The sequence below is a fragment of the Musca autumnalis genome, unplaced genomic scaffold, assembly GCF_047663935.1.
Source record: "Musca autumnalis isolate F117 unplaced genomic scaffold, ASM4766393v1 scaffold_5, whole genome shotgun sequence".
NCBI classification, from domain to species: Eukaryota; Metazoa; Arthropoda; class Insecta; order Diptera; family Muscidae; genus Musca; species Musca autumnalis.
The window spans coordinates 112,686,505-112,703,661 of NW_027412088.1; the positions used below are offsets into that span (position 1 = coordinate 112,686,505).

The 17,157-nt window shown below is 37.7% G+C and overlaps 1 protein-coding gene across 2 annotated transcripts; it reads left to right on the forward strand.

Moving 5' to 3' along the window:
* The first annotated feature begins 813 nt into the window (after positions 1 to 813).
* Sec24AB (Protein transport protein Sec24AB) lies at positions 814 to 8,742 on the forward strand. Of its 2 annotated transcripts, none has more exons than XM_073992413.1 (15): positions 814 to 1,176; positions 2,667 to 3,425; positions 3,488 to 4,242; positions 4,307 to 4,409; positions 4,482 to 4,608; positions 4,925 to 5,034; positions 5,093 to 5,324; positions 5,386 to 5,543; positions 5,603 to 5,828; positions 5,918 to 6,171; positions 6,240 to 6,608; positions 6,665 to 6,894; positions 6,964 to 7,061; positions 7,123 to 7,261; positions 7,323 to 8,742. In XM_073992413.1, exons 2-15 carry the CDS (start codon positions 2,721 to 2,723, stop codon positions 7,432 to 7,434), a joined length of 3,618 nt encoding a protein of 1,205 aa, XP_073848514.1. In that variant the 5' UTR covers positions 814 to 1,176; positions 2,667 to 2,720; the 3' UTR covers positions 7,435 to 8,742. The 2 variants fall into 2 exon arrangements, with proteins under 2 accessions (XP_073848514.1, XP_073848515.1); XM_073992414.1 differs by having other exon boundaries at positions 835 to 1,482.
* The last annotated feature ends 8,415 nt before the right edge of the window (positions 8,743 to 17,157 follow it).

Below are 17,157 nucleotides of genomic sequence, written 5' to 3' on the forward strand. Positions count from 1 at the left end.
TGGCAGTAACGTTACAAACAAAAACAAATTCCTTTGTGGTTGTTGTTCGAGTTGTATTTGTTGTAGTATTAACTTTACCTTGTATTTGTTCTACCATGGGAAAACAAAATGAAATCGATGATTTTCATTCATATTTTTTTTTGCAGTTGTCTGGACGCCTACATCACACAAGCAAGTTTTGGGATTTTGACAATCAATACATGAAGTCAACTGTCCTGTCATTTGTAAACGCAGGGTTAGAAACCTTGCTAGTCTGACCATCGACGAACAACAACAAAACAGTTTACCAGGAATTAGCTGTTTCGTAAATGCAGAAACTGCCGTCTGTCAGGCTAAAATTAAATGCAGATCATAATGCAAATTTACGCTGCCGTCTGTCTATGGTATTAAGTAGGGCTTGAGTTCGCTCAGGTGACATTCCTATTGTCGTCGGAGTGCAAACCCTTCACACGAACGATAACAGGCGACAGAAAATCCACGATTACGTTCGGTCCTCTATACTTGGGTGTAAAGGCCTGGGTATATAAGCCGCCTCGCCTGGTTGCCTTGCTTTCCTGCTTCATTTCTGGCATAATAAAAATAAAAGAAGGCCGAGCAAATTTCGAACTAGGATGCTCTTTTCTTTTTTATTCTTTTATCAGAAGCAAGCAAAGTAAGCAGGCGAGGCAGCTTATGTACCCCGGCCTTAACTTTGCGGCAAAAATCTACTATTTTTGAATTTTTTTACGATTTTTCAACAATCAACAGATAGACCTAATTTATACGTGAAGGTATCAATTCACTTTACTCTACCTCTGGAAAAATAAGAAGAGCGAACATTGCCAACCATAAAATGGTTGGCATCGTTGACAATTGTGAGCTGTCAATTGGTTGTCTGGCAATACTCACCAATGAGCTGAGTTGTCTATTTTTGCTAAATGAAAAATTATTTTTTTCAAGGAAAGGAATTAGTCTAATTAAACAAATTAAATTGTAAAAGACAGTGATTAATTTGTGCAAAAAACAAATGCATATGGTGATTGTGAATATAGAGATTCGTGAAAACAAAAATATTATCTGGTCGTAAAAGGGAGGAGAACGATAGACAAAGCACCCGAAGTTTTTCTCGAACTTTGACTTGGACAATTTACAATAAAATTACAAGGATTACAAAAACTAGGCTAAAGTGTTTTCAAGGTAAATAAGTGTAAGGAGAAAGTTTTTTAAGTGAATTGTTTTCAGTTGTGCTTAAGCGAGAACTCGAAGTATTTTTTCTTATTTGCTTTGAACTTCTTTGATGGATGCACATTCCAATTATCGTAATTCTTTGCCGTGCTTTGCTGGTGTGTAGTGAAGTGATGTGAGTGTGTGTGTATATGTACCACCCCGTGAATTTGCGTTTTTAATACAAGGCACTACGGATTCGTGCCAAAAACAAATGTCAAATTTCAATTAAAAATCACAATTATACGACGTCATCTTTCTTCCTTTGCAAAGGGAACTGTGAGTATATTTTCTTGTTTTACAGGCGTCAATACCATTTTTATGATCTCAAATAAATAGGCCTAATGAGAGGAGTGATCATCGGGTGTTTTCTGTGCCCTGACCTCAATGAAAGAAAGCATACGTGTGAATGAGTTGTGTACACATACGTCACATACGTTTCTTCTTGTTATAATTGGCTCTCGTATTAGGTTGAAATTGAATATGTCGTTGAATTCTTTGTTGGAATACAGTTCATTACACCCGTATAACATGTTTCAGAGTTTTCTTTTTATTATTTTTTAATGCAATAAGTTAGTCGCACTGTCTGCTGCAGAGTGGGGTCTTCTTTGCTATATCTGGGTCAATATCAAACGTGCTCTATGTTTCCGCTTTTGTCCGAAAAGAGAGCGTGTTGCTACTTCCGATTAATAAGCGATTGTATATTTTATATGGTGCTTCATCAAAGTTATCTTATGAAAATTAAGGAAACACAATCTGAAAACCGGCTATGGGAAATTAAATCTCTATGCGTTACATACACAGTTGTCCAAAGGATTGTAAAGGGCCATATCTTCAAAAGTATATGCTATGAAAACAAAAATATCCGCAGTGGTTAAGAATTGCATGTAGTAATTTGTAAAAAATGTATGTGTTTTTACATTTTATCCCATTATATACCTTATTGTTCCAATTTGTTTCTTGTTTTGTTCTTAGGAATATTAAAGAACCTGTTTGTTAAAAAAGAACAAGTAATTCGACATTTTTGTTAAAATCATAATATTTCAATGCATTAACATTAACGACATCATTGTACTTAATTTTAAATCTTAATGTATTTTCTGTAAATTTTCTCATTTTCTATGATAAGACGCTTTTCCAAACAATTTTGGTTGCCAATGTCAGTCATTGACTCTCCGTTTGGTTTGATATATAAACTTGCCAAGCGTGTAGGTAACACACGTCTTAGTTCACCTATTGATAAGGCAGCACATTCTTTGTTTTTGTGTACATCGGCATACAATGTACTTTCCATGTTCTCCTGATAAAACTGAAAGAAAAGCACTATCTCCAAAAGTTTTATTGTAATTTGCAAGGTCACGGTTCTACAATACAATGTAATGATAAGATAAATTGTTGTATTTGTATTTACTCCCAACAGTTTTCGCATGTACCAAAAATAACGATTAGTTTTATTATTCCAGATCCCAAAACTTGTACTTGTCAAATTTCTATGTTCTAATAAATAATAAATCGCAATGTCGTCATATGCCAATACAAATTATGGACCACCACCAAATATGGGACAATATAATGCCGTCAACGGCATGCCACCTTTAGGATCAACTCAAATTCCGCAACCTCAACAGCAGCAACAAATGTCACAAGTGCTACCACAAAAACAGCAGCAATTCTCTGGTATGCCTCCACCAACAGCTACCTTGAACACGAATTTGAGTAAATTTATGCCACCTTCTATGACACCGACTTCTATTGCACCGGGAAACTTTCCTCCTGCAACAAATGTCAACGGGCCTCAAAGGGTGCCAGCAAGTCAACCGCCTATAGCCAGCAATTTACCACCTCATATGAGGCCACCCAATGTAAGGAATGGACCCTCACAAGGACCGAGTGCAATACCTAATGGAGGTGGCAATGGGAGTATGACAGCAAGTGCTAATTCTTCAAGGACAGCTTCCCCTTCCATTCAATTAACCCAACAACAGTATCAATACGCTCCACCATCATCTACGAACTCTGCAAGTATGCCGCCGCCTGTACAGTCGTCGACAATGAATCAATTAAGTGGCAGTATGCAAAGCCTAAATATTAACCGTGTAAACGGCACAGCCCCACCCCCCACAACATCAACTTCATCTCAATCGATGCAAATACCCGGACAAAATGTGGGCCCTACGCTAGCACCAACTTCCCAAGCAACACCGGCAATGAATAATTTCGCTGTAAGTCGAAGTGTTATTAACAACAGTAAAATGCATATGTTCATTCTTTCCTTTAATTGCAGACTAACTTCAAAACTTCTGCCTTAAACACGCAGAATGCATCTGCGAGTTCGCCTAACACTATTCAGAACACCGCTGGCAACCAAAACAATCGTCCTCCCCAGCCACAACAGCAACTGTTGGGCAATCGACCTCCTGTGAGTGGGTATAACACTCCTACATCTACTCCAATGACGTATCAACAAAGTCCATCACAAAATGCCAATTATCCAAATGCCAATGCTGGCGTTCCACCAGTCAGCGGATCTATGCCCCCGCTTCCAGGAAATAACGGAAGTGTGCTTCAAAATCAGCTAAATAATAATCAACAAGCAGCACAGCAATTACAATCCAATACATCACAACTACCGACGGGACAAAGGAAACCTTTGTATCCTTCAAATCAACAACTGCCTCCCATGATGCAACAGCAGTCACAGCAATTCCAGCAGCCGCAGCAAGCGTATTCCGCTGCATATAACTATTCTCAGCAACAAATGTCGGGACCTTCACAGCCTCCTGGAATGTTTAATGGACAGCCCAATAGTGGACCATTACAATATCAAAATCAGAACCAGACGTATCAGCAACAACAACAGCAGCAACAAAACCCTCACTACCCCGCAGGTAGCGTAGTTCATCAGGGTTTCAATCGACTGTGGGGCCAAGATACAATTGATTTAATGCAAAATCGACACATTTTGTCCCCTGCTACATTAGTACCACCGAAAATAGTTTTGCATAATCAATTCCACGAATCCATCAATTGTAATCCAAAGTACGTTATATAATTCGAATGTCATGGGTGAATTTTATTACGATTACCATATTATATTTTTCAGTATTATGCGTTGTACTTTAGCGAAGATTCCTGAAAGTAATTCATTATTGCAGAAATCTCGGTTGCCGCTGGGAATTGTAATTCATCCATTCCGTGATATAAATGTGAGTATAAATACATTTCCAGTTATCAACTGACATTACCCTGACTTCCTCTGCTACTATCTTTCGTTGTAGAGTTTACCCGTAATTCAATGTCCAAATATAGTGCGTTGTCGTTTATGCCGTACATATATCAACCCGTTTGTTTATTTTGTCGACAGCAAAATGTGGAAATGCAATCTGTGTTACAGAGTCAATGAGCGTAAGTTTCAAGTATTTCGTTTGTTTATGTCATTTTCTTTTATTTTACATACATAATGTTAATGGAATTTGAGCTTAATGTTTACATAATAACCGAATGGTTCAGTCAACTAAAACAAGGATGCAAGAGACTAAATGTGCAGTACACTTTAAAAGAAGAATGTTCATGTCACAATGTGTTAACATGTACCTATTTCCAAAACACTATTTATTATATGTTACTATAGAGCATAGATAACTGACAAAGGAAAACAAATAAGAATGACCAGAGTAAACTAAATACTATTCAGAAAGGATAATCGTTTTTCTCTTTGTAGTACCCGAAGACTTTCAATTCGATCCCGCTACAAAAACGTATGGTGATGTCACTCGACGCCCGGAAGTTCGTTCTAGTACAATAGAATTTATCGCACCTTCTGAATATATGGTATGATGATGATATTAGATGATATTATTTACAAACTAATTGTGTGATATGCTTGTAGCTGCGACCTCCACAACCAGCAATATATCTATTCCTTTTCGATGTTTCCATTATTGCTCAACAATGTGGTTATTTGGAAAATGTGTGTGCAATGTTATCGAAACATTTGGATGATATGCCTGGCGATGCTCGCACCCAAGTTGGTTTTATTGCATACAACAGTAATGTTCACTTTTATAGTATGGCAGAGGGCTATAATCAACCGCACGAAATGACATTATTGGATATTGATGGTAAATATTTATAAATTATCCTAAAGTTCCGGCAACGGTCTAATATATATTTTTAATTTAGATCCATTTTTACCACGACCGGATAATTTGTTGGTAAATTTAAAGGAATGTAAAGAACTTGTAAAGGACTTGCTTGGCCAGTTGCCGAATCGTTTTGCTGATACACATGATCCTGGATCAGCATTGGGTGCTGCTTTACAAGTAGCTTTCAAATTAATGGTAAATGATTAATTTTGTTTTCTCGTGGTTATATATTTAATGAGTACATAACTTTTCAGCAAGCTTCTGGTGGTCGCATAACCGTTTTCCAAACGTGCCTTCCTAATAAAGGGCCTGGTGCATTAGAGCCTCGCGAAGATCCCAACAACCGTTCGGCAAAGGACGTCGCTCATCTAAATCCAGCCACAGACTTCTATAAACGTTATGCATTGGAATGTTCTGGCTATCAAATTGCTTGTGATCTTTTCCTTTTAAATCAGCAATATAGTGATATAGCTACAATTTGTATGTTTCAAATGACATTTTTATTGTTGTTAGTGATTTAATTTTTTGCAAAATCTAAACATTTTTGTTGTATTTGTATATTTGAATAGCTGGCATTAGCAAACATAGCGGTGGTTGTGTTCATCATTTCCCATTATATCAAAAGACTAAAACACATTTGGTGGACTCGTTGAAACATTGCTTTAAGCGTTATTTGGTGCGCAAGATCGGATTTGAAGCTGTTATGCGTATAAGATGTACTAGGGGTCTGCAGGTACACACATTCCATGGCAATTTCTTTGTTCGTTCTACAGATTTGCTGTCGTTGCCTAATGTTAATCCAGATGCTGGATACGGTATGCAGGTATGTATTTCTAGATTGAGAAATGTCATATCTGTATTGATGATGGCAACAAATTGTCATATTTTTAGATTTCATATGAGGAAAGTTTGACTGATGTTAAAACTATTTGCTTCCAAGCGGCGTTGCTTTACACAAATAGCGAAGGGGAACGTCGAATTCGGGTACATACAATGTGTCTGCCGGTCACCGCTTCATTGCCAGAAGTAATGCATGCGGCCGATACGGAAGCAATTATAGGTTTACTATCTAAAATGGCTGTTGACCGGTCAGTAACTTCAAATATAGCCGACGCCCGAGAGGCATTCATTAATGCTACAGTTGATATATTGAATGCATTTAAAATTGCACAAAATTTGCCCTCTGGTCAGTCGGGCCAACTAATTGTTCCACGAAGCTTGGCACTGTTGCCTTTGTATATTTCGGCCTTATTGAAGCACGTAAGTAATTACATCAGTTTCTGGAATCTATTATTTGACAATCTACGCACTTATAGCCTGCTTTCCGCGTTGGTACAAGCACACGTCTAGATGATCGTGTATTTGCTATGGACTGTATGAAAACTTTACCATTGGATCAATTGATGAAATTCATCTATCCCGAATTTTACAACATCGATATATTGTTCTACCATAATCAAAATCCAAACGCGAATGCCGCAGGTGATGCTGATGAAGATGATGATGATCTGCCTGAAGTTCAACGTTTACAGTTGTCGGCTGAACAGTAAGTGTTAGATGGAAATTAGTTGTAACTAATAACAACTGATAATTAATCTACTTTATTTAAATTTAGCTTGGACTCACGCTCAATATTCTTAATGGACTGCGGTACATTGATAATAATATATGTTGGCCTTAATGTACCAGTAAATATCTTGGAAAATGTGTTTGGTATGTACACTAAAGTGGCATTTGCACAAATACATATAACAATTTTTATACAATTTTAAAGGTATTAAATCGACAGCTGAATTGCCAGATTATTACTATGGTCTGCCAAATGTAAATAGTACAGAGAACGACACACTCAAACGTTTCATAATGAAATTAAACGATGAAAAACCCTATCCTCCCATTGTACAGATCATAAGGTAATCAAAAAGTCGTGATTGATCTATACTATTCTTCTTAACCGTTTAATTTTTTTTGCAGGGATACTAGTACAGCCAAACCCCAGCTAATTGAGAAATTAGTTGACGATAGAAGTGAATCTAGTTTATCATACTATGAATTTTTGCAACACATACGGACTCAGGTTAAATAGTAATTAAATAATTGATAATAAGTTGAAATTATAATTAAAATATTAATGATAAATCATCATAAAATATTCAACATAAAGTCGGGATACTATTCTAATGTTTATTATATGATCGATTTATGCTTTTTGATTTACGTGTGAGAGAAAGGTGAAAAAGAGGTGGTCAACATGTATTCTTATCATTACATCGATTACAATAAAACTCATACAGTATAAATAGAAATTGCGTTGAGACTCCCACACTAATTATTGCATAAGTAGTAATCTCGTTTCGTTCGCTACCTATGTTATGATAGTTAATTTGTATTCATTTCTTGAATATATTGAAATAATTAACTAGAAAACCAATAACTAAAACGCCACCTATGGACCTATGGTAACAACAAATGGTCATTGTCATGCGGAATTTATTACGATATTGTGCAATTTCTATGTAAAAACTTCTCTTGTAGCAAACAATGAAAAGTTTTGCTCTATTATGCGTGCAAAGTTATTTAAGAAGTAAAAAAACCATGCGTAAAAATAATAAAACGTGATAGGAATAAATTATTAAAAATATTAAAGAACGTTTTGTATGTATCTTAACAAAACGACATCCGTATGTAGGAGTGCTTTAACGATTTATAAATAAACCTAACGTATTCTATTTATGCATAATGGCGAATTTATATAAAAAAAAACAGAATGTTTTCGACCTAGAATTATCTCTTTATCGCCAAAATCCTATTTTAGTCCAGTCCCTCTTTTAAAATTGTTATAATATTTTCTTTGTTATTATTTCTGCGTTCCCCAATTAAGTCCAAACAATAAATAATATTAGTTTCGATTATACATAGTAATTTTGTGCATGTTCTTTATTCGATGCTTAAATATACATTCACTAATGGTTTTTAGCCTTCCTTGGTTGCATTTCTTATCCCTTTTTGGGTAGTGTTAATTATTATTTATAAAATTTTCCTCAATTTTTTACAACAATATCTTTGCTCTTTTCCTGTCGATTTCTTTCTGTCTGTCTATTTATGATTTCATACTCTGGGCTTTAAGCTGTCATCTTTAGTTTACATATTTTAATTAAAATATTTTACTTTAAGATTATGAAATGCTAAACCCTTTGAGAGGTGGTAATATTACAAGAGATACAGTTTTATTCTAAGATAATAAAAAGTAATTACAAACATTAAACATATATTGTTTAATTAGGTATGTTTTATTAAATGCGACGATAACTCTACAAATTAAAGATAAACTTTTATTGTGGACAAACATAAATTCATACGAAATAAATATCTACATACTAATTGTATAATGTAATATTTCTCTTTTTCATTTAATAAAATAACGTAAGTATAGGTGCACCGATAAAAATCTTGGCTCCCAAATCAATGAAACGGTAATAGAATATAACAGATGGATTGGTAGATTCCAATGAATGACGTTATTATTACTAGATTACGGTTGGATGGAAATAGTAATTATAAACTAACTCAGCAAAAAAACAGATAATTTCGATATTTGCATTTTTTCAGAAATTACAGAGATTTTTCGAAATTGCAATATCTTGAAAACAGTTATTTTTTATATATTTCATAACATGAAATTTTAAGCCTTATGGCCGAAAACAATGAAATTGCAAAAATAATAATTATAAAAGTTGTATCAATACAAATTCATCGAACATCGAATACAGAACTACATACAATTGGTTGTGTGTTTAAGAAGTTAGATATATTGAAAACAATTAAAACGGCACATATTAGGTCTGTACGATAACCCAAAAGTTTGTACAAATTTGCACAAACTTTTACAAAATGCTGTTCGATAACAAACTTGTAAAGTAAAAGAGAGCGAATTTGGAGACAATAGTGAGAGAATTTTGGAGAGCTTTGGAGAGTTTTGTTAACAAGTTTTTGCAAGGAAAATTTTTCTTGTAAGAGCTTGCAAGTTTGATCAGCTGATTTAAATTCGAATGTTTTGTGGCGGACTTCTTGGCAAAAACATAAACAAACGTTTGGTTATTAAAATAAATAGAAATAACAAGTAAGAAAAGCGTTAAGTTCGGTCGGACCGAACTTTTTATACCCTCCACCACAAATTTCAGCCATTTCGGTGGATTAATGTGGCCACAACCTTCAAAATACCGAAATTCGGAAGGTACAGTTCTATGGGGCTATATGATGGCGTGGACTTATACCTACAAATTTCTGGGGGAAACTTTTATACGCCTAAAGAAGACTAAATACCAAATTTCAGCCATATCGGTGTGATAATGAGTCTAAAACGTTCAAAATATCGAAAATCGGGAGATATTGTCTTATGGGGGCTATATCAACACGTGGACCTATATAAACATTTTATGGTAGAAATGTTTCTTAGCCTCTGGAAACACAAATTACAAAGTTACAACCGATTCTTTGGTCAAATGGGCCTAATACATTCAAAATATATTAAAATGACGCGTACTTTATAAGGGGCCCTATGTGGGGCCTATACCAAAACGTGGACCTATATAACCCAACTTTGGTAGGAATGTTTTCTGGCCTCTGAAGGCACAAAATACCAAATTACAACCAATTGTGTGGCCAAATGGGTCTAATACATTCAAAATATATTAAAATGACGCGTACTTTATATGGGGCCTTATATGGGGCCTATACCAAAACGTGGACCTATATAACCCAACTTTGGTAGGAATATTTTTTGGCCTCTGGAGACACAAAGTACCAAATTACAACCAATTCGGTGGTAAAATGGGTCAAATATCTTAAAAATTCGTTAAAACGACGACGCGTCACGCGTCATTTTGTATGGGGGCTATACGAAAGCGTGGACCTACATAGCCCGCTTTCAATACCAAAAGTCCTACATAAATATAACATATTTTCCCAAAATTTCATTAACCTACGTCAATCCGTTCGGACGCTAGAGTGATTTCCACAGACGGACAGACGGACAGACGGACGGACATGGCTATATCGATGTAGAATTGCACGCTGATCAAGAATATATATACTTTGTGGGGTCTACAATGATTATTTCGAGTAGTTACAAACGTAGTGACAAACTTAATATACCCCCATCCTATGGTGGAGGGTATAAAAAAGGGAAAAATTATTAAATAAATTATGGAAGACTATAATGTAAATAAAATAACTTATTTTGTAGATTGTGGTGACTACTTTTTTATTTTATTATTTATTTATATACAGTAGAACTTCGATAATTCGTAATTCAAGGGACCAGACAATTTTTACGAATTATCGAGGATTACGATTTATCGAGATTACGAATTAACGAGGTTAAAATAAAATAATACGAATTATCAAGGTTTTTTCATTTATTGAAAAACTTATATAAAAATTCAGAAAAAAAATAAAAACAGTTATTCATATAGCTTAAATAAGTACACTTGATTTAAAAATTAAAATATATGAAATTAAACATGAAAAAAGCCTGTGATATGAGGTTTTAATAACAACCAACATTTAAAGCCATTCGTTAAATATTTCAGTTGTCATTCAAGCTTTTTTATTGTACCGGTATTCTACTGGGAAAGTTCTTATGTTCTTTAAGCATCTGGGCTTTGCTGACTTTCCAATCAATAGAGGCTTTAGTTTTTCCATGCCATCCATGTTTGCAGCAAATAGTAAAGTCACTCTTTCTTTACTATGTTTTCCACCATGACACTTTTCATTCTTGAAGCAAAAAGTGCGATCTGGTAAGCATTTATAAAATAGTCCAGTCTCATATGTGTTAAAAATGTCCTTGGCCTCATAATCTTTTATGAGATCCTTAAGTTTTTATTTCCATTATAAGCTAACATTTTCGTCGACGGCAGCACTTTCTCCACTAATTTTTTATACGTGATGTTGTTTCGTTTTTTTACGTTATCAATCTAGCCGTTACTTGCTTTAAAATTGTTCACATTTAACTTTTTGGCGAAAAGTTGGGCCTTTTCCATTAATAATGGACCTGAAACTGGCATATTAGACTCTCGGCATTGTCCAAACCATAAAACTAAAGCCTTTTCTACATCGGGATATTCATGACAAAACATCATCAAAAAAACTAACGGTAAAAGCCATTGACATCGTTTAGTGATTGTGTAATTTCGCGAGAATTATTGATGCTGTGCATTTGGTGCGTAAACATTTGTAATAAAATTATGTTAATGTTTTGTTAACAACGAAATTATAAAATTTTTATGAAATTAGAAAATGTTTTGAGCTGAAAAATTACGAATTATCGAGGGGACCAAAATGCGTGTAATTTTTACAAAATATCGCGATTTTTTCAAGGGACCGGCAGTTTGTTACGAATTATCGAAGATTACGAATTATCGAGGTACGAATTATCGAAGTTCTACTGTAATTTTTTCCGCCAACTTCTTCAAATCACCTGACTTCTTGCAAGTTTTTGCAAATTGCTGTTCGATAACAATCTGACAATTTTTAGCTTCGAGAGAGTAAAATTGGTGGAGAGACGTTACTGAGAACTTGTTGAGTACTTGCAAGTACTTTTCACTTGCGAAGTTATCGTACAGACCTATTAGCACAAAAACACAAACACAAGTATTCGAAAATAACGATTTTTTTTTGAAAATGGTACGAAATGTTGAAAACATTTTTACATCACAAATGGGTACAAACTCAGCACAAATCAAAAATATCAAATCCTAACAATTTTTTGTTTTTGATTTTTTTGTTTGTCGATAACACTGTGACACGAAATGGAACTCAAAGCCTGGGGGTGGAAAATTTCTTTTGGATATGAAGGTTAGGTTATAGGATGCGCAGCTGCTGTAGGTAGCAGCCACTCCACTCGGAGACCTTGTGGTCCATTGTGATCATCCTGGGTTTGAGTAGTGTTGAAAGTTGGTATGTAGTTGACGGTGTAGGTGATGGTTGTATGTGAAGAAAGTAGTTGCAGATCCGTTGTGGTGATGATTAATACTGGTGATGGAGTGACAAATAAGCTAAGGAGATGGAGATTAGTTTTGGATAGGAGAAAGTAAAGAGACAGGGGAGAGGTAGAAAAGGTAATAAGAGCGTGAAGGAGAGGAAAACAGATGATATTTAGAAGGTAGATTAACCAATATACTTAAGTTAACCCGCCCCATAGCCATTTGAGTATGCAGTATGTTAGCAAGGCTGTGTGGTCGGAAGAGGAGAAGTAAGACAGGGATGCCGTAATATGAACGCAAAAAGCATGTGCCTTTTGGCACTCAATCTGGGACACAGACAGAGATGTTCAATTGTCTCCGTCTCCTCCACGTCCTCACACAGCCTACAGTAGTCACTGCTGCTGTTATCCCATTTGCAAGCCATAGATCTGATGTTGCAGTGACCAGTGATAATCCCAACAGCAACTCTGATCTCCGACTTGCACAACGAGAGAAGAGAAACAGTTCTACGCGACGAGATTACCGGCCAGATTGACTTTGCAACCCGACATCCAGGAGCACCCAGCCAAGTTCTTTTGGCTTTCTTAACGTAGAACCTGGTGAGTTTGTCTATGAAATGACAAAGCGGAAGTTTCACACCAACCTCCATTTGCATGTTGCTTGATTGTGATCCCCGCCTCGCCAGTTCATCCACAATCTCATTTCCCTCAACACCACCAGTGACCAGGTACCCAACAAAATCTTACTGATATACCACAGGTTTTCAAGATAGACCTACAATCCCGAACGATCATAGACTTTATAGTGAAAGACCCTACTGCTTTTAGCGCTGCCTGGCTGTCAACATATATAGTGATTGCCCTGTTTGCTAAGTCCGTCCTTCCCATTAGTGCCTCTAGGGCCTTCAATATTGCAAAGACCTCTGCCTGGAAAACACTGCAGTTGTCATTAAGTTTAAACGAGTACCTAATGTTCAGTTCATCATAGTACACACCAGCACCAGTGCCATCTTTCATCTTCGGCCTATCAGTGAAGATAGATAGAATATACGGAATTGGTCTGCACTGAACCCATTCATCCCTATCGGGTATTACAACGTCAGGTATAGTGAAGTCAAAATGTAATCGGTCTCACTCCCTCTGTTTCCAAGCACTAGCTGACTACACAACCGCTGTAGAACGTTTGCATGGCCAAGCAATGAGGCCTGATACTGTACCAAAATGTCCAGAGGTTGGATATATAAAACAGCATTCAGCGCCGCCTGTGGTGTGCTTTTAATAGCTCCAGTAATAAGAATTGACGCGGCACGTTGCACACTACTTAGCTTAGAAAGGTTTGATTTATTGCTGAGTGCGTGCCACCAAAGAAGACAACCATAGGTCAGGATAGGACAAACTACAGTCCTATACAGCCAGTGTATTACATGTGGTTTGAGTGCAATTAAACCTCTCTTTGTTCGCTCCTTGGTATTCCTCTTCCAACAAAGCTTGTGGTCGAGGACCACACCAAGATACTTTGCTTCCGTGGAGAGGCTTAATTGCACACCATCTAGAGTTGGTGGAACGAAAGCAGCAATCTTTCTCTTCCTGGTGAAAAGTACCAGCTCTGTCTTCGTCGGGTTCACACCAAGTGAGTGCTTCACTAGAGCACCTTGCATAAGTTCAGACAGCGTAGATAAGAATTTCGCGCTAATTAAAATGACTACGTCATTTTCATACGCCGTTTTTAGCTTGTCGAACTCCGTAAGTATCCTGTGATAAAACTCCTCCCTGTGGCGTTCCTCTGGTGACCGACTTCTTTATAGAACTCTCTCCTAAGCTTGAATTGATTAGCCTACTATCAAGCATTCTATCGATCCAATTTATTAGAATTGAGGGGACACCTAGTGATTCTAGAGCAGAGTGAATTGATTCAAGTTTCACGTTATTAAACGCGCCTTCTATGTCTAAGAAAGCAGCTATGGTGAAACTTGAGTCATTCATATTCTTCTCTATACAACCCACAACCTCGTGTAGCGCAGTGTCTGTCGATATCCCTTTTACGTAAGCGTGTTGAGTGTTGCTTACAAGGTCATGATTTATATAAGATCTGATTTCCAAATCTAGTAGCCTTTCTAAAGTCTTTAGAAGAAAGGAGGAAAGACTTATCGGTCTATAGTCTTTCGGCAGAGTGTGACTTGGTTTCCCAGCTTTGGGAATGTATGTCACAGTTACCACCTTCCATAGCGCCGGTATGTACGATAGCAGAATGCATGCCCTAAAAATCCTCCTTAGCGTTGATATCGAAACATGCGGTGCGTTTTGAAGCATCGCTGGGATGATACCGTCAGGCCCGGGAGACTTGTAGGGCTGAAAAGTGCTGATCGCCCATGAAATTCTATGATTACTTGTTAAACCGTCAACAAGTTCTGCTCGCATCTCTCCTAGATTGACACGAGCTAGCATCCTTGCAAAGTGTGTGCTTGCTAACAGGCGTAGAGTCTCCAGAGCTGAGTTAGTCCAGGAGCCCTCATTCCTCTTGATGCTCCCAATGGTTTTCGGGTCCTTTGAGATCACTTTGAGGAATCTTACCGCTGCGCTAACTCCCTCTATAGTCTCACTAAAGCTTATCCAAGAATTCCTCTTGGCCTTCCTAACCTCACTCTTATACTTATTGAAAGTATCTCTATAGATATCCCAATCAGTATCTAGTTTGGTCCTACTAGCTTTGTTGTATGCCCGCCTACTGGTTTTCCTTAGATTGGCTAAATCCTTATTCCACCAGACTGGCTGAGACCTCCTTCCAGGATACGTTATTGGGCAGGTCTTCTCATAGCAATCTTTAAGAACCTTTGTGAGACCTTCTACCTGAGTGTCAATTTCCCCTGTTGTGCGAGGTTCAGAAATTTCACACAACCTGCAAGATTATTAGTTAAAATAAAATCGAATACGGACTCAACCCTTGCATTTGTGTCACTGCTCCCCCAGAGAAAGTGATGAGCATTAGCGTCACACCCACCCGCAACAGTCTGCCGGGTGGGTCAGGAGCTTCATACGGCATGTAGACCGAGGGTAGCACCAAGGCTCTTCCAGAACCTACTTCTAGCCTCACCACAATCGTATCTCCGTCACTGTAATTGTAGAGTTGAATAAGGTTTAAACTTTTCTTAGCTACTATACATGTTCTTACCTTCTCCCCGTTATGTGCGGAGAATATAGAATAATGCTTTGTTTACATTTACGAAATCCACTCGATTTCAACTGTCAATTCCTTTGCGTATACGTCAAATGAAAACTCATCTGAATTCAATTGGATTTCATTTGACGTTTAAGCAATGGATTTGACAGTTGAAATCGAGTGGATTTCGTAAATATAAACGTAGCATAACGCCCACCGTTTAGCACTCTTACCAGCCGTTGGGTTGGAGGGTGCAGTCGTTACAGGAGTCGGAATCCGATCAACCAGAATGGGGATCTTCTCCATGTGAGGGTACTTACGCTCAAGTCTCCTCGCAATTCGAAGCCTCACACCGATTAATCGGAATTCGTCTTGACTAACCTCAGTTGGGGCTTTGTCAACAAACTTGTTGCAATATTTGGCAACTCTTTTATATTCATGCCGGCCCTTCTTTTCCTTGGCCTTACTGCCCATGTTGGTTGAGGCCATAGTGGAGGGTATCACTTCCTCCAGTACGACTTCTTCCTCCATGGCGTCTTGCCTCGGGAAGGAAGGTCTATCGGTTCCGACCGATGAACTATCCCCCAGGGGAGTTGGACTCACTAGGGTGAGGTTAGAGATCCCCCATTGGACTGAAGAGAGCACTCCCTGGGATGTCCGGGATGGGATGACTGTAACATCCATCTCTTCATCCGACATAAGGGATTCGTCTTCCCAGTTCCAGGGGGCGGGACTCTCCTGACTCAATCTGTGGGTCTCTCTTTGCCCCAGGAGATCGAGCAATTCCCTGCTCTGCGTGAGGATATTTTGACTAATCTTGTCCATTGTCGAGGTCGTCAGGGTCTCGTCCCCGCCCAGGGATTTTTGTGGTCGTTCCATAGTCGCGCTTGGTGCGGCGTTGTCCATTGTCGTAGCTAGGGTCGATATCGAGGGTGAAATTCTTTTTGTTGTTTTGGGGTTTTTAGTTTTATTTGTAATATTATCCATAGAGAAAATGTTTATTGGGGGAGTTGAGGACAGCCATGGCATAGCCCTCCTTACCATGACTAGGGCACTAATTACTCGTGGAGGTGCCCAGGTATCCACGAGGCTCCGTTCAAATACAGTTGGTACCCTAACTGCAAACCGTAGAACACCGATGGGCACGAGGTCGCTTGACACTCCGGTGAAGAGATCCCCTCTTTTGAGGTAGGAGATCGAAACCTGCGATAACCTTTGGTCGTACGCAATCTTCTATTTCCCAGGCAGTACACTTGAAGTGCAGAGTATGCACTTGAAGTGCACTGCCTGGTCAAGAAGAAAATTGCCAACTTAAGCCCCCCTCTTGAAGCGATCTTCAAGATTGCTATCCCCCGGTGGGGGTTTTGATATGAAAGTCCTTGTCTAAGAACCCAAAAGGAAATTTTCGCCATAGGTCAAGTTTCTGAGATATCGCGCGATGAAGTTTTTAATTTTTTCCATATAATGCTTGGGAAAATAGCTCCATATCTCTGTTTGGCGTTGTTGTAGCTTCATTTTGGGGTGACCTGTCTTCATTCAAATCGATTGGCAAATCTTTTTGTAGAACATTTCATTCTTCTAACTCAATGCCTCCCAGTGAAAGTACTACAAGATGAGATTTTTTAGCATCCAAATATTCTACAAAAATGTTGCTCAGAAAATTTTAGGTA